This window comes from Magnolia sinica, chromosome 4 (genome assembly GCF_029962835.1).
Source record: "Magnolia sinica isolate HGM2019 chromosome 4, MsV1, whole genome shotgun sequence".
Classification (NCBI taxonomy): Eukaryota; Viridiplantae; Streptophyta; class Magnoliopsida; order Magnoliales; family Magnoliaceae; genus Magnolia; species Magnolia sinica.
Genome location: NC_080576.1, coordinates 103,547,805 through 103,574,888, shown reverse-complemented (window position 1 = coordinate 103,574,888; position 27,084 = coordinate 103,547,805). Strand labels below are relative to the sequence as shown.

The following is a 27,084-nucleotide window of genomic DNA, read 5'->3' as shown; positions in this document are numbered from 1 at the left end:
AAGCTGTTAATAAGTTTACTCCCACTGAGATCAACCGAAAAAATACATATTAGCCCGCACCAAAATTTGTGGCCTTGTAAAGGTTTCAACGTGGACGTCGAATCCCTGTTCACTATTTCTTGAGAAGCCCGCTTAAGTGCTGGATATATGTCATTTTTTGAATAATGTAGGTAGTAGCATGAGCAGGCGAAACCGGTGGACGAAGTGGACGTCAAAAGGACATCGTGTGGCCCCACGGACACAGACATGGATTTCCTGGAAAACCCTTTCCTAGGAAGTTCCTACACAAGGATCTGGGTGGGCCCACTGCAATGTAAGTGATAAATCCATTCCGCCTATCCGTTTTATGAGCTTAATTTAAGACGTGCAACAAAAAATTAGGTGTATACAAAACTCAAGTGGGTCACACCAGAGGTAATATTGGGGAACCATTGAAACCTTGCTGGGCACCACCTTGATGTTTATATGCTATCCAAACTGACTACGAGGTTATTATCAATGGGATAAAGCGAAAAAGCGATCCAAACTGTTTATGAGGTCATTATCAACGGGATGAAGTGAAAACACTGAGATAGCCCAAAACTTTTATGGCCATAAGAATAATTGCCCAATGTTTTCTCGTGTGGCCCACCTAATTTTTTTGTCTTACACTCTAAAATGAGCTCGCCAAAGGAATGAACGGGTAGATTTCTCACAAACATCTCAATGGGCCTCACCTAATATCCTTCGCACGTACTTCGTCCGCGTGGAGAAGAGTTCTCTCAAGGCCACACCCATCCCTATGGAGGAACTTCGTGCGAAAGGCTGTTGCAGTAAGTTGTTGTCTCACGAGTACGCAGGATTTCATGGAAAGCCTTTTGCAGAAAGTTCTTACCAAGGACTCTGGGTGGGACCCATTATGTTGTTTTTGAGAAATCTAACCTATCCATTAATTTTTTGAGCTCAATTCAAGACATGCAACCAAAATCGAGGACGATCCAAAACTTAAGTGGGCCATACGATTATGAAACAGTGGGAAAAGAATGCCTACCATTGAAACCTTTCTAAGCTCAACCTTGACGTTTATATTCTATCCAAACTGTTTATAAAGTCATTTTCACTGAGATGAAGCGAAAACACCCAGAATTTAAGCCGACAAAAAACATTTGTGGCCATAAAAATGTTTCAATGGTGGTCACTAAATCCCCACCGTTTCCTCGCCAATTAAGTTTTTGAATACTCGTTAATTTGGTCTCGGATTTCCTGCTAAAGGCTTTCGCCAGAAGTTCCTGTCCTAGAAACTTAAGTAGTGCCTAAATGTGATGTTTGTGAAAAATCCACCCTGTCCATCTGTTCTTTGAGATGATTTTAGGACTTGACACCAAAATTAAGAATGATCCAAGACTCAAGAGGGCCGCAATCAAAGAAAATATGTACAGGAAAATTCCTGCTGTTGAAACATTCCTATCATAGACGGTGATGTTTATATGCCATCCATACCGGTTATAACGTCATACTGGAATGAAATGATATATATATATATTATCCTGATTCAAAGCTTCCGTGGCTACACAAATATTTCAACTGTTGACGTTCAATACTCATATTTTTGGCCCACCTGATTATCAAATATGGTTTATTTTTGTCATTATGTACTAAAATAAACTCACTAAATGGATGTATGGAGTGGATTTCTCACTAACATCACGGTAGGCCCCACCTAAGTTACCTGCGCAGGGACTTCCTGCGAAAGCCTTTGGCAGGGAATTCCCGTCCCGTCAATTCTCCTTTTTTGGAAACGGATTGGCTACTCCCCCTGACACCGAACTTTGTGAGACCCACTCTGATGTATTTATTTCATCCATTCTGTTCATATATTTTTACAGATCATTTTAGGCATGCATATAAAAAATGACAAGATATAAATCTTAGGTGGACCACACCACTGAAAACAATAATGATTAGATATCCACCATTAAAATCCTCCAAAGGCCTACTGTACTGTTTATTTGACATCTAATCTCTTGATTAGGCCATAAAGACCCAGATGAAGGGAAAAATTAAATATCAACTTGATCCAAAACTTTTAAGGCCTCAAAACGTTTTTAATGGTCAACGTTCATTCAACACCGTTTCCCGTAATGTGGTCCACTGGAGATTGGGATATAACTCATTTTTCCTTTAATATCATAAAATTATCTATAAAAATAGATAGACGCATGAATGAAACACATACATCATGATGGGGCACACGGAGCAACGACCATCAGCCATTGGCTGGTGGCAAGGGGAGTAGCCAATCCGTTTCCAAATTAGTTCGAAAATCGCAGCGGATCCCACAGAATCAGGAACTTCCCGCGAAATCCGCGTACGCGAATGAAAGAGATTCGAGGTAAAGAGGAACTCCCATCGGTAAGGAATTCTCCTTTAACCCTAACCCTATAAGCTCCCCTCGGTCGGTTTTAGGAGGCTCGTTTCCGACTGGTAAGTGATGGCGTTAGCAAAGCTTGGTGGGAGCATCTCCCGCGCCCTGCATCAGGTGAGAGATGCTCCAATCGTAGACGAGAATGTACTCAATGAATGCCTCTATGAGATCCGATGGGCCCTCCTCCAGGCTGACGTCCAGTTCAGGATGGTCTACGACATGTTTATCAACGTCAAGAAGAACGTCAACCTCCATGACCTCTCTGGGGGCCACAACAAGTTCAAGATCATCCAGCTGGTATTGTGATCGCCTTCGCACCTTGAAACCCCTGAAATGTCATTGATGATTGTAATTTGATGGATTTATTGATATGCAAGTTTGCGTTTTTCAACAATTACGTACCTGAGGAATTTCATGATGCGTGACCCATTTCATTGCTTAGTCTGAGCATTGTTTTTATTCTGCAAGTGAGGCAGTGGTTCTGTGATCGACATCTGGTCTGTTCTGTTCTGCCATCGATTGACCATGCCCTAAGAATCTCCTGGATTGGAAGATCCAAGCTGTTAAGTTTGGGAATTCTGTGATTCATAGAGGGAGAAACCCTTTATATAGAAAATATACAAGCTATCTTTGGAGTTGGCTAATCTATGATTATGCTAATTTAAGGAAAAAAAAAACTTATCTGTACAAGATATTTTACATGCTAATGCTCCCCCTCAAGTTGGAGAGTGAGGATTGAGTATACCCAACTTGGAGCTCAATTGTTGGAATATATCTTTGCCCAAAGGTTTGGTAGATAAGTTTGCTAGTTGCAATTTCGACGGAACGTAGGAAGCCTGAATCAAGCCAGATTAAATCTTCTCACGAACAAGACGGCGGCCAATCTCAATGTGTTTGGTGCATTCATGAAAAAGGGGATTGAGAACAACATGTAATGTTGTTTGATTGTCTCAAAACAAGAGGGCAGACTGAAAACTGCGTGCTTGAAGATCATGGAGAAGATAAATGCGTGGTGCAACCTGATTATCGAGTCAATGAAATCTCAGTACCCAATTTGCAAAAAATTTAAAAGGTATTCCCACAAGAATAATGGAGTAGAAAGGGAGAGAACTTCATTGATGTCAACCTTACTTTTCTTACAAAAACTTTAAGAAAACTCACATTTAGAAAAATATATGAACAACTTACTCCTAGACCACCATCCCTCCCTTTTACAGATCCTATTTCCTAAATGATTCTTTAATTAAAATATATGAATAACTAACTCCTAGACCACCATCCCTCCCTTTTATAGATTCTAATTCCTAAATGAATCTTTAATTAAAATCCCCAAACTAAGAGATTGATTTCAAATCGATCACAATTTATTTCAAACCAATATAATCTTCCTTACTATGGTGAAAGCCTAATAATAAAAAGCAAATGACAAAAGTAATTATACCTTTAAATCTCCATATTTTCAATCATATCAATCACATCCCCTTTATATCTTCAATCACATAAATTACATCTTTAAATCAACCTTCTATATCTTCCAAAAATAGTAAATTGCAATCCTTGATTTAGTCTCCTCAGTTTGGCCGTCTGTTTGAGGATGATATGTGCTAGAAAATTGAAGCTTAGTCCTTAATTGCTTCAATATCGTGTGTTAGAAGTGGCTCACAAATTTCGTATCACAGTTCAAAATTATTGTCTTTGGTACTCATGAAGTCACACAATTTCTCTAAAAAATATCTTGGCAATATGCATGGTGTCCATTGTGACACATGGAGTAAGAATGAACCACCGTGACATTCTTCTCCATAGAGAGGCAAGCTACCTTGCGGAATTCCACCTGGAGTGATCTTTCCCCATTCCAAACATCCTTCCAAAATCGCATATGCCTCTCTCACCGAGGGCAGAAGACACCTCCTCCTTAAACTTTGGAGCCACTTGAAGCCCTATAAAGGGATGAAGCCTTTACCCACCACTCCCTTCCTGGACCCTGTACTTGCTAGCTAAATTATTAGTGCTCAGGTCTTTTTTTGTAAAGAGTGCCTCAACTTTATGAAAGTTGGAAAACCATGGCATGGGGCAAGGTTGGGAAAATGAATGTGGCAAGGGACCTTATTTGCAATTATTTAGGCTTTCAAGTGTATATGTTAATGTAAAATTTTATCCTTTCAAAGTATTTTTCAGAAGAATAAGTTCTTTGTTATTAGATTAAAGATGAGGGTATTTTCCGGGGCTATCTTATTACAAATTTGGGAGGCTATGTTATTAAATAATGAAATGTTCACCAGTTGAAATTCGACGAGTGTAATCAGATGGCTGACATCATTCAGTACTGTGAATTTTGGATTGTGAGCCATCATTAATGGGGCCTGCGATTTGAACCCTCAAGATTGGCCTACGTGTAGCACATGTATGTTGATTGAGATACCCACTGCTTAAAAAAAAGTGGTCAGCTATCCCCATCGCGGTATCTCATCCAAATTCCAAAGTAAATGGGGGGCAAATATAGTCGTCAATCTCAGATTGCCCTACATATGTAGCACATGTATGTTGATTGAGATACCACCACTTAGTGGTCAACTATCCCCATCGCGGTATCTCATCCAAATTCCAAAGTAAATGTGGGGAATACATAGTTCCAATGTAAATGTGGGGCATATATAGTCATCAATCTAGGCTATCAACATCATGGGGCTCATTGTGGATGGAGCATAGCCTGAAAAACACATTGATAAAATGATCCCATCCAACTGATTGGTTGCTGTCAAATAGATGGCTAAATGAAATGCTCAGTGGTCAGAATTCAATGAGTGAAAACAGATGGTTAAGATCATACAATCAGTGTGAATTTCGGACTTCACCTCACCAAGAATAGTGCCTACAATTTGCACAGGTTAGATTGCCCTACCTGTCGCACATGCTTGGTGTTCGAGATACCACAAAAAAATGATGGTCAACTATTGCCTTACTCTACCCTTGCTTTTTGATTGCCATAGCATGTGTACTTTCGCCGCCCTCTTGGTTGACTATGACAAACTAGCTGCTTTTAAGAACACAATTCACAATTTTCTCTTTCATTCATTTTCTGTTACAGTGAAGATGTATCTTGTATGGATGTATGAACAAGCATCGTGCATTCTTGTCAGCTATAATATAATTGTTGCATCAACATGGTTACTAGTTTGTTTTCAGGAAGTAGCCAATGAGCTCTGCAAACTGTTATTTCCTGGCATGCCTTCATTCACCCTGAAGAAAGGGAGAACTAGTGTCGTGATGTTTGTTGGTCTACAGGGTATGTTGCTTTAGGCGGTTGAATATCCTTGTTGCTAGCTTGGGCTTGGCTTTATTTCAATGGTTGTATATGATCTAGTTAAGTAGTGGGTAGCTGGGTACTGAATCACAGGCTGGCTTTGCTGCTTCCCTTGGAGATGTTTGCATTTCATACTCTGATATGCACTTTCTGAGATTTAAGTAATAATCTAGTGCCTATTTGGAGCAGTGGAGAAACCCAACGGTTTTTTATTTTGGAAGGATATGAATCTGATAAAGTAGGACGTTTGGCCCCTTTTCCAGTTCTATTTCATCTTTCCTCTCTTGCTCTAAACGAAATGAATGGGGCTAACCCATCCAATTCGATTGGCACCTAGCAGCATTCATACGAGCCCTTAAAAATGATTCTGTTTTACTATTTTCCATAATAAAAGAAGGCGATCTTTTATTATTATTATTATTATTTATTTTTAAAAAAATTAAATTTTTTTAATTTTTTAAACAAGTTTGGATCGTTGGCTGGAACTAGAGGGTTGTTTCTTCGATTGCTATCCTTGACTGTTGCTTGCTTTGCTTTTCTATTGAATATCTAGGTTCCGGGAAAACGACAACATGCACGAAATACGCATGTTATCATAAGAAAAAAGGTTGGAAACCAGCTCTAGTCTGCGCAGATACCGTCAGAACTGGTGCATTTGATCAGTTGAAAGAAAATGCCTCGAAAGCTACGATTCCTTTTTATGGAAGGTAATATGTCTGGCTCTTATTCTGGGTCATTCTGTATTGATGTTAGTTTGCTAGAAGCTTGAGGTAAGGTCAAATGCTAATGATAATATTGTTGAAATATTGTTGACTCTATTCATCCATCAAAAGAGATTTTTTTTTTTCTTAAGACCCTAAGCATTTGGAAACCTAATGGTGAAACCACATGATTGTCACAAATGCATTATTTAGTTCTTATAGAACTTGCAGTTATTGGTGGAGTTTCATTATAAGGATATTTGGAGATTAATAGTTTTCACCAGATTATTATGTTTCTACATGTAGAAGCTCTCATCTGGTTCTACAGCATAACTAATCTATGCCAGGTGGGGATAATGCTGATTGAGCCAGTTGAGCAGTGGGAAGCAAGCATCGGTTATTCCTTTCCAACCAACTGACCAGAGGGAGGCAAGCAACGCAACCCTCCATCTCGACATCCTCATACAACCTCCCCCTTTGTGCTATTGTCGATAGAGAGAGTCGATCGAATGAGGCATAACCTAAGCTTCTAGGGAGATTTGTGTGCATGTCCAACTCCAGAGAGGTGCATGCAGGGTTTGACAAGCAATCCCTGCTGTCCATGGATCCTGCGAGTAAAAAAAAAACCCGGTTATAATGGCACATAGTTATGGCTTATTCATCGAAGGAAAGAAAACTTTGAAATATGATAGTTAGGCAGCATATGATACTTAATACACAGCCACTACGACTTTTTACATGGTATACATTAACTCAAATTAAATCAGCAAAGTTGTGAAACTCACTGCTATCAACTCAGAGTCCCAAATTCCGATTGTTTTAACAATCGTAACCTGTGATTCGTGGACACATGTTTGTGGAAATACAACCATTGTGTTTATCAATTCCAAACCGTCTAATACATGTCCACCAATCTGAGATGCAAATAACAAAATAAACATAATTCTTTTACTCATTATATATCTCAACTGGAAGCCAGCATTTGAATGGTTTAATCTTGCCTACTTTTACGCTATTTAATGCAAATTTTTTAAGTAACTTTTAAGTATCAAACTATTGTCAGGAACACTATTGAGTGGTGAACTTCTTCACTTCAAAAAGTTGTTGTAAGTGCTTAAGAATTGGTTCTTTTATCAGTACCATGCAACTTCAGCCCTTGTGGGGCCAAATTAATGTATATCGGGTATCAAACCAGTCCATCAAGTGGGCTGTGTCATTCCATGGATTCACAAAAATAATCCTTATAGATGATCGGTACTATGCAATAATGCCTTATTAAACATTGTCTACAAGATCTTAAATCATACTGAGCAGGCTACCAAAGTTCAATCAAATTCATCTTGGGAATAACAAGTGCAGCCAATAGATCCACACATTTATTCCACAGATTTACATTGCAGTCTGATTAAGCACGATAAAATTTACACATCAAATCATTTTATTCTTATTCCCATGTGCAGGAAGCGGATTGCATACTGATCCTGTCAGTACCCACGTGGCTACTGGTCACTGGTCAGTGTTCTGTGGGTCCCACCACGATGTATGCATTTATCTGCTATCCATCCATTTTGCCAGCTTATTTTAGGACATGAGACAAAAAATGAGATAGATCCAAATCTCAGGTTGAGCGCGCCACAAGAAACAATGGCGATTAGATGGCCACCATTAAAAACTTATTGCGGGCACAAAAGTTTTGGAAAAATCTGATATTTGTGTTTTCATCCATGTATGTCTTACTCTTACCTAGACAATAGGTTGGATGGCAAATAAACATTACAGTAAGCCCAAGGAAGTTTTTAGTGGTGCGTGTTCAATCACTACTGTTTTCCTTGGTGTAATCCACCTGACAATTGGATCTACCTTATTTTAGGCTCATCCTCTAAAATAAGCTGGCAAAATGGATGGGCGGGGTGGATAAGACACATACATCTTGATGGGTCACATAGAGAACCGACCAGTAGCCATGTTGGTACTGGCAGAGTTAGTATGCAACACGTCCCCACGTGCAATGGCCAGCAATGACTTTAATAGTTGTTAAAGCTGGCAAAATGGACGGGCGGGGTGGATAAAACACATAAATCTTGATGAGTCACACAGAGAACTGACTAGTAGCCATGTGGGTACTGGCAGGGTCAGTATGCAACACATGTCCCCATGTGCAATGGCTAGCAATGACTTTAATAGTTGTTAAAAAAGGAATTTAATAACTTAGGCTTGCACATTGGAACTCTGCATGTCGTATATTAATTCAAATAAATAGGGTAAAATGTAAAACCACAGTCTTCAGTTCATAATCTGAGATTGTATTGGTAGAAGAATCATAACCTCTGAATCATGTACAGTTCTTCATGAAGATAAGATCAATAGATTATTTCATGTTTAATCATTTGATAAATGATGGGGACATCATGCGCACACGCACTCCCCCTACACATGTACGCAAGGAGGAGGAGGGCCCTACCATCGATTTGGATCGATGACGACGTCCAAGGGGGACCCCCTAGCTAGGGGATTGTGTTTTGGTTCCTTGGAGTGGACCCGATCGTCATGTGAATCCCATCATGGGATCTCATGATCGTGGCCCACTATTCGTGATAATCCAGTACGTTGAGTTTTGCTTATTATTGTTATTAGGAATATCATAGATGATTTAGATTGCTTTGATTAGTTGTTATTTTTTATTACTTCGTCTCCAAGTAATAGGGTGTGCACATGGCGCAAGTTTTGGGGTATAAGATTTTATTATAAATAGGCACCCTGTATAGTCTTTTTTGTCATTGATGATTGAATAAAATTTCTGCGTTTTTCTGCTCCTCTCCGAGTTGTAAAAATCCAATTAGGTGCGAAACCCTCCCTTCTTCGAAGGGCTAACTACCGTGGTGCAAGCCACACCCATCTTGATTCGTCCCACCTTCTACCATCCATATTCCTTTTCTCCTACAGTCATTCCACTTGCAAATTCATCATTATTTTGCACCCGTTCCTTCTCTACAGCAGATTTCTGGAATCTAGCCCTGCAAGATGGCTGAAACTTCGACGGAGCACCATGCACGGACCGTACGTTGGATCAAACCGAAACTTGGGGGGTTTGTAGTCCAAACCTAGCTGACCAGCCCCAAGGAGGGGGTTTTTGGGTTCGTGGGCCCAACACACGTGCGGACTGCCCTTAGCGCACGTGCGTCAGCTGTGGCCTGCTGTACAAATGTGCGGGCGGCCTTCAGGTTCACTCTCTCATCTCTTTCACTCCTCTCTTACCTGATTTCCCTAACCCTAACCCTAAATTGTCTTAAACTCCCAATTTCTTTGCCTTTTTCCAACCTTAGGGTGTCCCGAATTGAAACTTGTGATCCCTTGGATCAGGAAAATTATTCCTGTGCATGTGTGGCTGAATCTACTTTCCTTCGAGTATTGTTTAGTCTATAATTTTAATTGATCCAACCCTAGCATGTGTAGGCCTGGACCCGCATAATGCCTCCTGATTGAGCGCTTGACTTTATGTGGGATGTGGAATTTTGTGTGATTGTTTTGAACTAATATGATCTAAAGCCTGGAATCTCGCATATCATGTTTAAAATTTCACATCCTGCAGCAATAAATGTCTTCTAATTTGGTAGTTAGATATTCATATAAGCTTAATTTTTGGTTGGTGATACATGTACATGGGTAACATACTTTGGACAGTGTAATTTGAATACTTGCTTGCCATTGTGCAACTTTTGAGTACCCACGTATCTTCCATCCCACTTATGTCATGCCTTTATGGGGCCGTAAAGGCTGTTACGTAAAGGCTATGTTTTAAATGTCGTTATCACGTAAAGTATCGCACCCTTGGGATATGGATAAATATTGGTTATCGCATGGGATATATCGGTTGTATCGCGTAATATATCGATGTTGTTGGGAAACATGAGAACATTGGGAAATTGATCGAATTTTTCAATGAAACTTTAAGGATTATTGAAAAAGACATCCATACACACTTAGACGATGGTCACTGAATCTCCACTATTTCCTCTCGTGCGGCTGCCCTGAGTTTTGGATCCACATGATTTTTTTGTTTGATGTCCTAAAATGATCTAAAAAAATGGATGAATGGGGAAGATTTTTTAGAAACATTATGGTGGGCCCCACATAGCATCCTAGTGCACTAAAGAACCCCACCTGACGTGGATTACCTGCTTGCTACCGAGGTGACGTCCCGAAGTTCTGTAGGCCCCACCATGATGTATGTGTTGTATCAACACCGTCCATCTATTTTTCTAGACCATTTTTTGCCATGAGACCAAAAATGAGGTATATCTAAATGCCACGAAAGTGGGACAGTGACGCCCACTATTAAAAACTTCTAAATGCCACAAAAGTTTTAGATCAAGCTGATATTCGTGTTTTCCCTTCTTTCGTGTCATTTTTAACTTTTGAACTGGTTGGATTTCAAATAACATTATGGCGGGCCTTAGGATAGTTTCAATTGTGGGAATCACTCTTCAACTGTTTTCTGTGGTGGGGTCCACTACAGATTTTTATCTACCTCATCCTTTGGCTCATGCCCTAAAATGATATCTCAAAATGGATGGACGATGTGGATACAACACATACAACGTAGTGGGGCCTACAGAACATGGTGACGTCACTTCAGTATGCTACTCAACCTGTCAATATCTAAACCGCGTCCGCGCGGATCGGAAACGGATTGGCTATTCCCCTGCCACTAGTCGTTGCTCTGTGGGCCCCACCATGATGTATACGTTTCATCCACGCCGTTCATCTATTTTTATAGATAATTTTACGGTATGAGACCAAAAATGAGGTATATCCCAATCTATGTGGGGATGAAATATGGCCAGAAATGTGTATTTTTTTCAATTCATTTACTTTTGCATGTCTTAATTGTTGTAAGCTTGCATTTGTATTATATAAACTCATTTCGATTACTATTTGAGTGATTTCTTACGACAACGCATGCTTTTTTTGGCCTCCATTAAATGGAAACTTTTAATTTAATGTATTCTTTTTGCAAAATTTTCATTCCTAAATTTGTAAATATATGTATTTAGGCATGTCCTGAAGTTTCACTGAAAAATTCCACCATTTTCTCCAAGTTTTCCTCTTTTTCCCTGCATTTCCGGTTATCGGCGATAACGATATTATATCTTTATCTCCGGCCAGCGAAACTTGTAGCGACACCGACAACTTGAACACTGGTTATATCTATATAAGACTGCTTGTTACATCTGTTCTTTACCCAGCATTTTCACATAACAAATCATTTGTGCTGTATCCACAGCTACATGGAGACAGACCCTGTAAAAATTGCAACGGAGGGTGTGGAACAGTTTACAGAGGAAAATTTTGATCTTATAATTGTAGACACAAGTGGACACAAAGAGGAAGCTCCCCTGTTTGAAGAAATGCACCAAATGTTTGAAGCAGTGGTATTCATTTTCAATATCCTAAGGTCCATTGGTCTCATTTATTTATGTTTGTTGCCAAATTGTACTGTTTATCTAACTATAATTCCTCGATGTTTCAGAAACCCGATCTTGTTGTATATGTTATGAATAGCAGTATTGGCCAAGCTGCATTTGACCATGTTCAAGCATTTAAACAAACCATTTCAGTTGGTGCTGTGATTGTCACCAATGTGGATAGTCATGCAAAAGGAGTTGGTGCACTTAGTGCGTGAGTATTGTCATTTATATTAGTCTCTCTTTTTCGTTCCCCCAATCATTGTCTGATCTGGTTGGACTGCACTTTCTTTCCTAGTTGCATTATTTTGAATGTATTTCATTGGCTCGTTTCTTTTAGACGACACCAATTCGTTGGTGTGAGGCTTGGAAGATGATGAGTTTCATTTTGATAAGAATGGCATTGAATGCTCTAACTAAATGGGATTTCCCGAATTTTCTAGCCAAAAAAAAAAAAAAAACCATTGCCTCTATAATGGATGTAACCTGTAACGGAAATGGTGGGCATTGTTACGCTTACCATTAGACATCAAGAACTGCACTGGCTAGGAGTGAGTTGGTTCAAATTAAAGGCAATAAAAAGGGCAAAGGGAAGGCCTAAAAGGAGAGATGTGGCGGTAGTAAGAAAGATTTGGTGGCCTACAATTTAACTAAGAATGTGGCCCTAGATAGATTGGAATAATAGAACAAGATTTATGTAGCTGACCCCAATTTGTTCAGACAATGCCTAGATGGTAATGATGACTTGGCCAAGTTGTTGTCCGAATTTAGTTAGATATCAGCTCATGAATACAGCTAAGCTCTTGGAGAGAACTAGCTCTTGCATCAAACTTAAGGCTCACTAAATTTGTTTGATTTCTCTGAGCCTTGACTCATAGACCTGTGGCTAAAGCTCCATTAAGCTATTTTTTAAGCCTTAGGTCACTACATAGTCTTTTACTTGCAATACTAGCAACACTACTCAAATACCCCATGCACTAGGACGAGATAAGAAAAGGATCTTTGCAATACGAGAACTGAAATAGGGAGCTTTGTTAATACAGCCAAGAGTAAATATAAGCTATGTACAGTGATTAGGGGTTTGGATTTCTTAGGCATGGACTGTCCTTCAGGCAAGAGTGTCGCTACCACTTAACATGCACACTTCAGGCAAGAGTGTTGCTACCACTTAACATGCACACCTCTCCGTGTATCAATAAAGGTATATGCTTAAGATTGGATCGTGGTGAATGGAAATGGACGATGAATCTTAATGGGACAGATACTCCTTAAAATACGATAATATACACGGAAAAGAGTAAATATAAGCTATGTACAGTGAATAGGTAAGGATTTCTTAGGCAAGAACGGTCGTTCAGGCAAGAGTGTTGCTACCACTTAACATGCACACCTCTCCATGTATCAATAAGGGTATATGCATAAGATTGGATCGTGGTGAATAGAAATGGACGATGAATCTTAATGGGATTATGGGACAGATACTCCTTACAATACGATAATATACATAGTGTGTCTTAAGTTTTACCATCTTGCTCTGTAGGCCATGCAATGCATTGTTGCATAAATTTCCTGACTTGGTTAGAAATAATCGATGAGTCAATTGTGCATTGATGTGTATTGTGGTTATGTTGTATTCTAATGCATGATGTTATTGCACAATGTTCATGACATGTATCACATCCATTGTTCGAAGTCTCTGATATTATCGAAATTTCCCGATATTATCTGTATCCTCTAGCTCGGTGATACCGATAACATTGGTAGTATTGGAAATTCCAAGTATCGACGATGTATCGCTAAGTATCGCCAATGTATCGATATCGCCAATATTTTTTATTGTGTAAATTCCAAAAGTCGCTTGTATCGCTAGTGTATCAACGATATTTTGATAATATTGCCAATGTATTGATATCGCCACAAATATGTTTATTAAAATTTTTTGAAATAGTTGAAAAAAATTGAAAAAAAATTTCTATTTCAATTTTTTTTATGGGCACATGGTTATACGCAGTGTTCAAATTGTTGATGATAATATCACGATATTATTGTTATCATAACATGGGAAATATCGAGACCACAATCCTTCGTTTTCTTTCGAGTTGTCAATGATTTCTTGGCAAAATATCGTGTGTTGTCAATATTCTGAAATATCTATGGATGTTTGGATGGAAGGTTGGATGGTTGGATAGATTAACTGGATTGATGGGACGGTTGGACTGATTTCTTACGATACAGCACATGCTTTTAGGCCCTATTAAATGGAAACTTATTATGTCTGCATTCTTTTTGCAAATTTTTTATTTCTAAATATGCAAATATTTGTATTTTAGCATCTTCTGAAGTTTCACTTAAAAATTCCACTGTTTTCCCCATGTTTCCCCACATTCTGGTTATCAGCCATCTTGATATTGTTGTTGTATCCAGGGCCAGCGAAATTTGTAGCAATACTGATACTTCGAACACTGATCCCATTGGAAGTATTTTAAAGTATTTACTTTGATGCACTTTTGTAATCACATATGCGAGTATTTTGTGTGGAGGGGTAACGCTTTTATTTACCCGATACTTGTAATCTTCGTAAGACGGTTACTTTATAATCAGATAAGAAACTTCCTGTCTTTCATTGATACGCTTGGACTATGCTTTTGGTTCTTTTTCTTGGATGCTACAACAAGCCTGTTTGGTTTGATGTAATTACATGCATTTTCATGTAATTTCTCTCAAATCAGCACCAAATGCATACATCAAACAACATCACCTGCATTTGAAAGGGAAGAGGAGTTGCCCCAGATCAGATTTCATGATAATTTGAAGCCAAAGCTTGGTGGTCCCCACCATGATATGTGTGTGTGTTGGTGTGTTATATCCACTCTATCCATTCATTAGTATAGATCATTTTAGGGCATGGGCCCAAAAATGAGGCAGATTCAAAGATCAAGTGGACCACCCTACATAAAATACTGGAGATTTAACGTGCTAACCATTTAAATGTTCTTCCCACAGTGTGGTCCACTTGAGCTTTGTATCTGTCTCATTTTTGGAGGCATACCCTAGAATGATCCGGCTAAATGAATGGACAATGTGGATAAAACATATACATCATGGTGGGACCACACCACATCATGTTTTCCATACCTAAAAGTTGCTGCTGTCAATGTCATACAGCATCCCTTCCACCACAAATTCCTGTAGCATGTAATTAATGCTTAAAAAATGCAAAATGGACTGCAATTCCCCTGAAATACATCCCAACCAAACAGGCCCTAAATATCTAGTATTGGAAATCACTACATGATTTCCCTATATGGACCAAAAATCTTTCGGTTGTGGAGTCTAGCCTTTTTTTTGGGGGGGGTGAAATCTATCCTTTTCTATCATTGGTAGTTACTACTAGTGCATTTCCCTTTTGGTTTTCTCTATTTCTTTGTTGGCACTGAGCCACTGACCTTGCATGCATCACCAATCATATAGGTCTTGCTTTAGTGTTGTTTATTATGTTATAATCCAAATTGCACTCTTATTAGTTTCAACTTTTAAAATAAATTTTTTACTTTGTATATCTGCAGTCTTTCTAGGACAAAGTGTCCAGTGATATTCATTGGTACTGGAGAACACATGGATGAGTTTGAGGTTTTTGATGTGAAGCCCTTGGTCAGCTGTCTTTTAGGTTTGCTACTAGCCTACTAGGCCTGATCTCTATAATAACAAAATTTAAAAAGAAAATTTTAGTGTACATCTTCATACTATCATTCACATCCTTACTGTACTAAGAATATTTATGTTTCACTTTTTTATTCTAATTAGGCACGGATGATTGGTCTGGATATATGAATGAGATTCATGATTTTGTGCCTATGGATCGACAGCCGAAACTTCTACAAAAACTTTCTCAAGGGAATTTTACTTCAGGAGTTATGTCTGAGCAATTCCAAAGCATGCCCAATAGAGGTTCTACTGACCAGGTCTGTTATTAAAATCCTTTCTGTCCCTTCACCCTTGTTTCCTAACAGAGTGATTTGTCTGTTGTAATTTTTAATCTTGTGGCTAACAGAGTGATTTCTCTTTTGTAATCCCCTCTTTGTTTCCTTCCTCTCTTTTAATGAAATTTCTGTTATCTCTCTCAAAAAAAAAAAGTTTCTCTTCAATGCCTTCGTACTTTTTTGTAATTTTAAAATCTGGTAGAAAAACTTTTTACTGTAAATTAAACAGGCTACAAAAGACGTGGCAGCAATGACTTTCAATTGAATTTATGGTTTAAAAAGTAACAAGCCATGTGTTTTTTGTTTTCTATTTGTTTTCCGCACATCCTGAAATTGTTCAAGTTAAAATTGACCCTGTATTGCCACATTGTTTGTTTCTTGGTTGTCATTCCTGCTAGAAGGTACATCCAGTGTTCGAAATATTGGTATTGCACAATGTATCCCACCCTTGGGATACAGATACGTATCAGTTATCACATGGGATACATCGTTTGCTTCGCATAATTTATCGCACTTTTTGGGAAACATGGGGAAACATTAGGAAAATGGTTGAATTTTTCAATGAAACTTCATGGATTGTTAAAAAGGACTTTAATACACACCTTTAAATCATAACATCTTTTTAAAAAAGTGCACACAATAGGTTTCCTTTGTATAGGGTTATAAATCATACGCCTTTGATTGAACTAAGGCAATTATATTCAAAGATAATGTATAACATTTATAAATGTATCAAAACATGTATGAAAACACAACTAAGTGGGCCCCACCACAAAACAAAACAGTGGGGACAGTGACACCCACCGTTGAAACCTTCCTAGGGCCCACCATGATGTTTATTTGAGATCCAACTTGTTCATAAGGTCACACATACCTGGATGAGCTTTCAAAATGGATGGACAATGTGGATCTAAGGCACATACCTTACAGTGGCCCCCATAGTTAGGGATCCACCGAGTGGGATGCAGGTTACGTACTGATGCTGCCAGGGGGTAGCGAGGTGGCTACTGGATAATGCTCTATGAGCCCCACCATGATATTTGTTTTATCCTCATGTTCCATCTATTTGTTCAAGTCATTTTAGGGGATGTGGCCAAAATTGAAACAGGTCCAAATCTCAAGTGGACCACACTACAAGGAAACAGTGATGATTAAACATTCACCATTAAAAACTTCGTAGGGCCCACTGTAATGTTTATTTTGCATCAAACCTGTTGATTAGGTCACAACAACCCAGATGAAGGTAAAACACAAATATCAGCTTCATCCAAAACTTTTGTGGCCCTCATGAAGCTTTTAATGGTGAGCCTTCAATCACCATTGTTTCCTTTACTGTGGTCCACATGAGATTTTGATCTACCTCATTTTGGGCTAATGCCTAAAATGATCTAAAAAAAATGGACATAAACATCAAGTTTTTAATGGTGAGCCTTCAATCACCATTGTTTTTTCACTTCATCCCAGTGGAAATGATGTTATAAACGGTTTGGATGGCACATAAACATCAAGATGGAGCCCAGGAAGGTTTCAACGATATGAAACTTGAGTTTTGAATCCACCTGATTTTTGGTCTCGTGTCCTAAAATGATATGGACAAATGGATGGACAGTGTGGATTTTTTTACAAAAAAAAAAAAAAACACAGCAGGGATTGATTGCTGGACGGTGTGGATTTTAGAACTATGCTGAAATCTATTTGGCATTTGGTTTGTATATGATCCACTTTTCAAAGTTATTAAATGTTCATTCCTAGGATCCATTGTGATCCAACCTGTTTATAAGTCCAGGGAGGTATGTACTAAGGGAAAACACAAATATCAACTTTCGTGGCCCTCAAGAAGTTTTTCTATGGTAAGCGCTCAATCCCCACTGTTTACTATGATGGGTTTTCTTACCTGATCCGGCAAAGGCTTTAATTAAGATAGATGCCTACCTCCATTAAAGTGAATTTTACAACCAGTGGGTTTTAGCTTATACCTTTCATTAATTTTCAATTGCAAAGGAAGTATGAACACTGACTAGAGTAAACCGCGTAACATTTGTTGCCATGCAGGTTGTCTCTATGATTCATTGCACTAAAGAATTGAATCCTAGGGTTATTAAGAGACATCTAGAAGAGGCGAAGAGCCACGTGAGTAGACTACTATGGAATCAACGACTAATGAAGGTAATGCTAGTTAAAGATATGGTTTTTGTGCATATCATGCCATGCTTGTATGTTAATATTCCCTTTTATTTTATTCAGCCATTTTGGGAAGATTACTTCGAAATTTTATGCATCCTAACCAATGTTTTAAATAGTATTGCCTAGCATTCAATCCTCTATAGTGTGTAGCATAAGCTATACGATACATCTATTTTTGTTAAGTTAAAAAGTACATGATAAATAGTAAGAACAATGTTTTTTTTTTTTTTTTTTTTTTTTTTAAAAAGAAAAAAAAAAAAAGAAAAAGAAAAAAGAGAGCCTAAAAGAAGCTCAAGACAAGAAACAAGTCAACCACCATCATCATGTGGAGCAAGGTGTGCCGTAATGGTAGCGGTGGGCGTAATGATGGACCCTCTACCTTTACATGTAATGGCCGTAACGGAGAGTGTCACAACAGATACACCCTGTAACAGTTACAAAAAGGGGGGCGGGGGTGGGGTGACAAAAACTCTCAAAAATGTAGGAAAAAATCAGAAATATCTAGAGGATTCTAAGTATGTATTCTTTTGTGGTTTTGAACATGTTTATGACGGTGTAACGGTCTACTATTTGCTAAGAATGATGTCACGACGATGATTTTATTAACATGACAGGCTTAGATTGATCCCAAATTGGCTTAAAATTTTCAAGTTATGGCACTATCCCACTAATGCACATCCCTAAGCATTTGACATAATTCCCCCAAGAAATTTTACAAAAAAAAATTGGACTTAAATTCATATGAACAATGTCATCGATTTAGGGAGCCACTCGAATGCCCCCAAATGGTTCCGAAATTCATGTACCGTGACATTCATCCACTAATGTGTATCCATCCATAAGCATTTGACATCACTTCCCCTAAGTAATTATTAAATAAATTAATTAATTAAATTTGGGTGAATAGTGTTGTGAATTTGGGGGGCCACTCAAATGCCCCCCGAATCAGCCCCAAACTCATGCAAGCTATGATACCCATCCCACCAATGCATATCCTTAACCTTTTGACATAATTTCCCCCAAAAATTTTAAGAAAATTTGAACTTAAATACAGATGAATAGTGCCCCCAATTTGGGGCGGATTCGGGAGACTACTCTATGCCCCAAATCGGCCTCAAATTCATGCAATCTATTGGCACTCATCCTACTAATATAATTCCCTAGCGGGGGTGGCTAACAGTGAAGTGTGAACTGACAGTGAGGGTGTACTAACAAGCTAACAGAAAATAAAAATAATTGGCTCCAGATTGGTGGACATTTATTGGATGGTGAAGAATGAAAAATATCCAATGGTCCTATTTCTAAAAATGAGTGTCCGCAAATGGGCATTTGGGATTGTTCAAACAATTTCATTTTGAGATTACGGTTTTGCAACAACAGGTTTCATAATTTAATTGGTTAATTTTGAGTTAAGATATGCCATGTGTACAATTTCTAGAGTGCAAATGTATGAACCGCTGTACACCACCGAAGTTTCATATTAGGAAAAGGTCTCAAGTTAAAGTGGTTGGACAACAAAGTACGGTCCACCCAGCAGAGAACTTCTAACTTGCCAAGTGCATGTGAATCCCACCTTTCCAATAGATTCACCCTAAAATGAGGGTCACCTAGTGCAAAAATCGTCCATATATCTACTTATCAAGTGGGCTACACAACCAATTTTATTTTATTTTTTTAAATAGCCATTGATAAATATAAAAGCACAAGTGCGGTCTACTCGATGGATGGATATATCTGATTTTTGCAAAAAAGTGATCCTTGTGATGGGGCCCACCTACTGGAAGGATTGGGTTTCTCACACACATAAAAGGTTGGAATTTATCAACTGATGGATTGTAACTTACAGTTGGAGGATACAACCTCTATAGTGTATGCTACTGTGGAAAGTTCGTTATGTTGGTGAGCTACACAGCGTTGTAGCTATGCTATGGGTGCTATTTAAAACATTGATCATAACAATGAGGGAGCCAGTTATGTAGACCCACTCCTGACTGCTAAATGCAACTGTCCTTTCCACTAAGATGAAATTTGCACAATGGCATACCAATAGTGGAAAGGCTGGTGCACTTAGCCATCAAGAGCAGTTGCCAATGGCTTTTCCGTAAAAATTATCTTCCGGTAGTTATTTCTATCTTTCTTTTATTATCAAGATCCCATATAAATTGTTAATGTCATAGCCTCCTTTTTGATGTCCAAAAGTGGTTTGCTGTGAAGTGATTTGAGATCAAGGCAGGGTTGAGATGGATGCGAGTATTGCCTTAGCTGGGGCTTAATTGCTGGGACAAGGGCTAGGATGTTGGTGATGATTCTTGTCTACCCTACCATTTATTCTTTCAATGAATTCTGTGAACTATGGAAAAAAAAAACACGGTGGTATGGCTAATATTTTCAGTATTGGTATCGATAGAGGTATTGCACCCTTGGGATATGGAAAATTATTAGGTATTGCATGGGAAGTATCGGATGTATTGCACAATTTATCGCTTTTTTTGGGAAAACATTGGGAAATCGATTGAATTTTTCAACTTCAGGAATGTTAAAAAGGACATCATTACATAGTTCAAATCATAAGATAATAAAAATCAAATGCACATAATAAGTTTTTATTATATAGGATGCTAAACCATTCACTGTCAAATAGAACTAGAAGTGATGCAACTGCATTAAAAATCAATTCATATAAAAGAAATCACTGATATTTCTACAATTTATTTCACTTAATAGCAGATCCAATGTACTAAATACCTACATTAAATATGTCCTACAATATATGGTGCATTTATTTAAAAATATATATTTTTGAAATATAATTTTTAAAAAACTTAATTAGTTTTTGAAAATAAATAAACAAATGTGGCTGATGTTAGGATCAATGTACACTCATAAATACAAAATATTACGCATACGTGACATCTCGTCATTCTACTTGTTTTCAAATAAAACTATTTTTAATTAATTTTCAATATTTTTAAATAAGATTTTTTTTTTTCGCATAGGTCAACACACTTAACGTATCATCGATACCTTGTGATACATAGAAATACTTTATGATTGATTCATTGCGATACATAACAAGTTTCCCAACTGGGGCCCAGCATCGAATCGGTACCAAGACTGTCTAGTGCAAAACTTTCGCGATACATAGCAAAACTTTCGTGATCAGTACCAAGACTGGCTAGTGCAAACAGAATGAGGGGAAGACTTGGTTGGAGTGTTATTATAACATGGCATACAACTGATAAACTGTTTGAGATGGCTGAGGGTAATGAACAAGGATAGAGGCAGTATGAAAATTCCTATGAATGAACACCTTCAGCTCTTTGTTAGGAGCTTCTAGGAGTAACACAACAATGTTGGGGAGAGAATCATTTTCCATGGCTCTTTTAAAAGTGATGGATTGTAAATAAAGAATGTAGTATTAGTAACAAAAATCATATAGTTGCTGGATCATGGCACCAATTTACTTTTTATCCAAGAACGGCAACCAAGTAACTAACAATGAAGCGATCCATGGTCACTTTTAACTTGAACAATTTCAAGATGTATAGGAAACATGTAGAAAACAAAAAACACATGGCTTGTCACTTTTTAAACCATAAATTCGCTTGAGAGTTATTTCTGCCACTGTCTTACCTAACTTGTTTGGTTTACAATGAAATTTTTTGTATGAGTTTTTTTCGAGTAAGAAATTTATAAAGCATCAAAGGAAAACTTGGGGGGTTGAAAAACCACCATCACAAGAAACAAGATTAAAAATTAGGACAGGCAAATCATTATGTTAGCAAATCAGGAGGGCCAAAAAAGATTGAAATAATAAACCTAGCCACGATAGGACCCGTTTTGAGTGTGTTTTGGAATTTCTCATGCGTAACTTGTGTAGTAAAGTTCCCTTCAGAAAGTTTTTGTAGAACTTTAGGTTGTTGAAAGATTGGAAATTTCTTATATGATTGTAAAAGTACATATTTCACAAAGGCGGTGCTCTGATTTAGATTGCTGGCCAGAACAACAGAGTCATGCATTTGCCGATTTTCTAGGAAGAGACTAAAATAGCTTATTGTAGGTGTGCCACCTCACAGTCCATGAACTCTATAATGATGCAAAGAGTGTTGTCCTCATGTAAGGTGTAGGAGATTTAGTTTTTTTCTACGTAGTCCTGCTTTCCATATTAACATCAGCATAAATACACATTCAGTAACAAAGTCAAACAGTAAGTTCAGCTATAGTAACTTGTGCATGAACCTGACAACTGAGGATATGGTCCTTGATAGAGTGCAATGGCTGAACTGGATTCATGTAGTTGACCCCAATTAGTTGAGATGAGTCTTACATGATGATGATTATGTTTTTTTCTTTTTTCTTTTTCTTTTTCTTTTTTTTTTAATGTGATTCCACCTCTCGTCAACAAAAACTCGAAAAGGAAATGAACAGAGAATCTGAAATCAATGGACAAACTCAGATCTATATAGCAAATAACTGAGAAACCATTTACATCTTTCTTCCTGTTAAAATGAATCGACATATTGACAACATGCCCGATCGTTGGCTTTTCAACTCTAAATCCCTGCTCTGATAAATAAGATTGCAACATTTCTGCCTACCACCTTCCATTCCCACTATAAGAAACCATATGATACCAGAAAACCAAATTCACATTGTGGGGTAATTGCCCCAGGTGAAACCAAACTTTTCTGCATTTCATGAAACAATAAATCCATATATCATCAAATCTGAATCCAATGTATGAAAGAAACGTGCCTTACATGGTTGTTTCTGGGAGAGGGTGAGAGCTACACAACCAAACAGATTCTACTGAAGACAAAAGTGATCGCTGAAAAGATGCATTGAGTTACTTGACACGGAGATTGTGTCTGTATATTGTCAGATTTTGGGTGAATTTGCCTCTGTTTTTGTTTTTGTTTGTTTGTTTATTTATTTATTTATTTTTGTTTATGTAGCTAACACGTGGACCGGAAGAAGCCCAAAGATAAGTCGACAATATTCAGCATAGTTCGACCGATCAATAGATCTGGTCGACAAGTCGAAATTCTAGTTTGATTGCTGGACAATTTTTACCAGTTTTGACAAGTCGAAGGCCTGTTTGACAGGTCAACCAATTGGGTCGACAGGTCGAAATTCACAGAATTTTTAATTTTAGTCTCTAGATGTTTTTTAGCCAGTTTGACCGGTCGACAATGGATCGATAGACGCCGAAAATTTGCAGGTTTTTCGGAATTTATTTCCTTATTTGATTTGGTCTTTTTTATTATGTTTTAGGGTTTGTTTAGTATTATTTAAGGATGTTAAACTCGTTTTTTAAGAAGCAATCAATTTTTTAAGCAATAAAATTCTCAGAAATTATATTATTTCTCTCGTGCATTTGAGAATTCTCTCTTGTGGATTCTAGAGAGCCTTCTAGATTCAAGGTGTTTATCAATCGAAGAAGATGGTGATTGACCTCATCACGTCCTCCCCTGTGTCACTTTCATTTTCTTTTGAAGTTGATATGTCTGAATTGTATGAAAATATAACTTGATGGGAGAATTTTATTGTCTAAATATTGTTGGATTTTGGGTGAATTTGGAAGGTTCATCTTGGTTGTTGAGTGTTTTGCGTTGGTTCGATGTCTTTTCAAGTATGGAGAAGTTGCCGTTAGATGTGATTCAAAACATACTAACCTAAGTGGAAGCTGCACAGGATGTGTCGGTTATTTCTCGAAAATGGCTACAAGCCTTTCGTGCCCACCACTCCCTTTGTTTACTACTAGGGTTGTACATCGAGTTGAACCGAGTCGAGCTGGCCTCAGCTTGACTCGGCTCGGCCACTGGCTGACCTCAACTCGAACTCGGCTCGGCTCGGTCCTCAAGCCTGACTGGCCAGCTCGGCTCGGTTCAGTTAGCAGCTCGGGCCGAGTTCAAGCTGAGTTCGCCATTAAGGCATTTCCACAAACACCTAAACTGCAACTTCAAAATCTCATTGTTTTACAAACAAATGCAATGGTTTTACAGGTATTTTATCAAACACCTTCTAAGCAGCATAAAAACCAAGAAAAACAGAGAAAAAGGGTATTTGTTTCATTTACATACCTTCCATGCCACCAGCCACAGTTCATTGAGTCATTTTATCAAACAGTTGGTGAGCAACATCAATGGAAAAGTAAGCGAGTCACTGAACCTGTTCGATTCGATCCGAAGTCGAGTTGTGGTCTGCTCAAACTCATTTTCGAGCTCAAAAAATCAGCTCGACTCCGCTCGAACTCAACTTCAAATCGAGTCGAATCGAGTTTTGATGAGTCAAGCGAGCTAGCCGAGCTAGCTCGGTTCGTGTACACCCCTATTTACTACTATTGGGCCGTTTACCGTTTGCTTCATCCCCATCAACTCGAGATGCATACAAATAAGGCTATGCGTCAAAACTTACAATCCCTGTCTATTATTTTGGATTCCAATCATGCTGGATTCACCGCAGATTTAGTAACGGCATGAATCTCACATACCAGAGAGACATTGCGTCATCTGTTGTACAATGTTCATACGGCAAATGTCGACATATTGAGGGACTGCAACTTCAAGAAGTTGGAACTCTTGTTTTTGGCCCATCATATACCAAAGATTACTTCCATTACTCACGTATTTGAACGCCCGCATACTTTGTCGCTGGCGTGTCACCATTTCAGCCTCAGATTTGAATTGGTTGGTCATGGCTTGCTCAGTTTTGGAGAGTCTTTCGCTCATCTCCTTGTGGATCAAAGGGTCAAATGATGCAAGTTTGGAGTGTTAAGAGTGTTAAACTCCCTTGATATACATTGATCTGCAAGGAGCGAAAGATGGGCCTAGTCATTCTTCAAATACATGAGTAATTAGTAATGGATGCACCATCCTCTGATGGCTTGAGCTTTTAGATCAAGTGGTTGTTTGAAGGTCCTGTGTTCGAATCTTGGGAGCAACAATTACGCCTCCTTAACATATTATCCTGCCATTAAAATCAAGTCCGGCAAATGATCGCGAAATCAAGCCCCCGTTTATGGTGTGAGTGTCCCCGCCCTGCACATGCCGGAGAGTGTTAAAGATACATTGATGCACCATCCTCAAATGGCTCTAGCTTTTTGAGTGTTTGTTTGACTTAGTATCACAGCACGTCTGATATCGTGGATTTTGACAGAACTGGAATTGGGATGGGGAAAGCTTTCCGAGCTTTCCGATCCCGTTGTAAGCGTGTACCTTTTCTCAAAAGCCAAGCCAATACGATCATCATCAGATGGCCCATATGTAAATAGAAGATGGCCCATTGGTCAATTACAGTGGCTGAAGCCTAGCAACACCTGTTTTGCGAGTTGCATAAAACTCCCAATGCGGCCCACCATGTTCTGTACGTAAATATCCATTCTGTCCATCAGCTGCTCTCCTCCATGATAGGCAATGGGGCCTAAAATACGACGGCTCCGCAGCACAGGTGAGCCACATCATGGGAAACTATGAGGATTGGATGCCAACCATAGGGTCGTGCTTTGGGCAGATTTTATCTTTCATCAAACCCGTTCATTAGGTGTAAGTCATCAGGATGATGGGAGGACTCTAATATCAGACCGATCCACAGCTCAGGTGAGCCACGCTGCTTGAACTTAGAGGTTTTAGGAGAAATTTTACAGTGTTCCCATTGGTGTGGCCCATACAATATAATTTTTTTTTTAAAAAAAAAAAATCAGATTGATAGTTTTCCGTACGGTAGGACCGATTGGATTTTATATACACAACGTAATGTGGCTGACGGACGGGGATGGGCTACTGACCCTGTCATTAGCCACCAGCTACAGGATGGTGTTCCGTGTACTCCCCCATGATGTATGTGTTTTATCCAGTCCTGTCTACCCATTTTTCCAAGACCATTTTGGATATGAGACCAAAAATGACGTAGACCCAACACCAACGATACCTTGTGACGGGACTCTATGAGCGTCCACCGTGATGTATTTATTTTATCCATGCCATCCATCATTCTACCAGGTCATTTTAAGGCATCAGCCCAAAATTGAAGCATCAAAGCTCAAGTGGACCACATCACAGGAATCAGATGGGGATCATCACATTGGAAACCTTACTGAGGCCCATCGTGATGTTTATTTGATATTCAACCTGTTCATAAAGTCACAAGGATCTGGAAAATGGAAAACACACGTGGCACCCTAATCCAAAACTTCAACGGCCCCTAAGGAGTTTTCAACGGTTGTCATTCAATCCCTTGTTTCTTACCGTGTGATTCTAAGGGGGTGTTTTGGTGCATGTTGGTAGATGAGATTAGATGGGATGGAATTGCATTTGGTACTATGCAAATTCCATCCAGCGTTTGGGAAGGACGGGCGGGATGGATTGGGATTAGGTGGGATGGAATTACATTTAGTCCCATGTGGGATTTCTTGATGCCTGTGTTTTATCTACGTGGTTCATCCATATATGGCCCTTACACGTGATATTCTAGTTATATAAATGTACAAGTGACCTCTGTTGTGAATTTGGTTCGGTAATTACAATTTCATTTTTTGGGACCATGCCTAAAATGAACCGAAAAAATGGCTGAACAAATTAGATATACAATACATACATCAAGGTGAACCAACGATTAGGCTGCAACCAAGGTATAACATAAATATTGCTTGGAGGTGATCCAACTGCATAGGGGCCATCTTTATTTATGTGTTCTATCCATTTGGTAAGATAGTTTCAGAGTATGAGCAGAAATGAGATAGTTGCAAAGCTTAGGTAATCAACAACACTGGAAAAAATAAGGATATTGACACCCATCATTGGAAACCTTACAAAGAACCACCAAAATGTTTATCTTAAACCCAACGTACTCATAAGGTCCCATAAATTGGATGAAGGGAAAAACATAAATATCAGCTTGATCTAAAACTTCCATAGCTCCTGAGAAATTTTTAATAGTAGGCACTCAATTTCAATTGTTTTGCCCATTGAGCTTTTGATTTATTTCATTTTTTTAGCTCTTGCCTGAGATGAGATGAGGTGGCAAAATAGATGGACAATATAAATAA

The 27,084-nt window shown here is 38.5% G+C and overlaps 1 protein-coding gene across 5 annotated transcripts; it reads left to right on the top strand.

Annotated features, from left to right (window-relative positions):
* Positions 1-2,289: 2,289 nt before the first annotated feature.
* On the top strand, positions 2,290-23,640 carry LOC131243585 (signal recognition particle subunit SRP54 2-like). 5 transcript variants are annotated; one of them, XM_058243049.1, is made up of 9 exons: positions 2,290-2,701; positions 5,591-5,690; positions 6,262-6,415; positions 11,694-11,841; positions 11,940-12,088; positions 15,441-15,541; positions 15,679-15,836; positions 17,907-18,020; positions 22,994-23,640. In XM_058243049.1, the coding sequence occupies exons 1-9, from the start codon at positions 2,471-2,473 to the stop codon at positions 23,024-23,026; spliced, it is 1,188 nt and encodes a 395-aa protein (XP_058099032.1). In that variant the 5' UTR covers positions 2,290-2,470; the 3' UTR covers positions 23,027-23,640. The 5 variants fall into 5 exon arrangements, 3 of the variants coding, with proteins under 3 accessions (XP_058099032.1, XP_058099033.1, XP_058099031.1); XR_009170133.1 differs by lacking the exon at positions 2,290-2,701 and adding an exon at positions 20,253-20,337 and having other exon boundaries at positions 5,018-5,690; XR_009170132.1 differs by lacking the exon at positions 2,290-2,701 and adding an exon at positions 20,238-20,337 and having other exon boundaries at positions 5,018-5,690.
* The last annotated feature ends 3,444 nt before the right edge of the window (positions 23,641-27,084 follow it).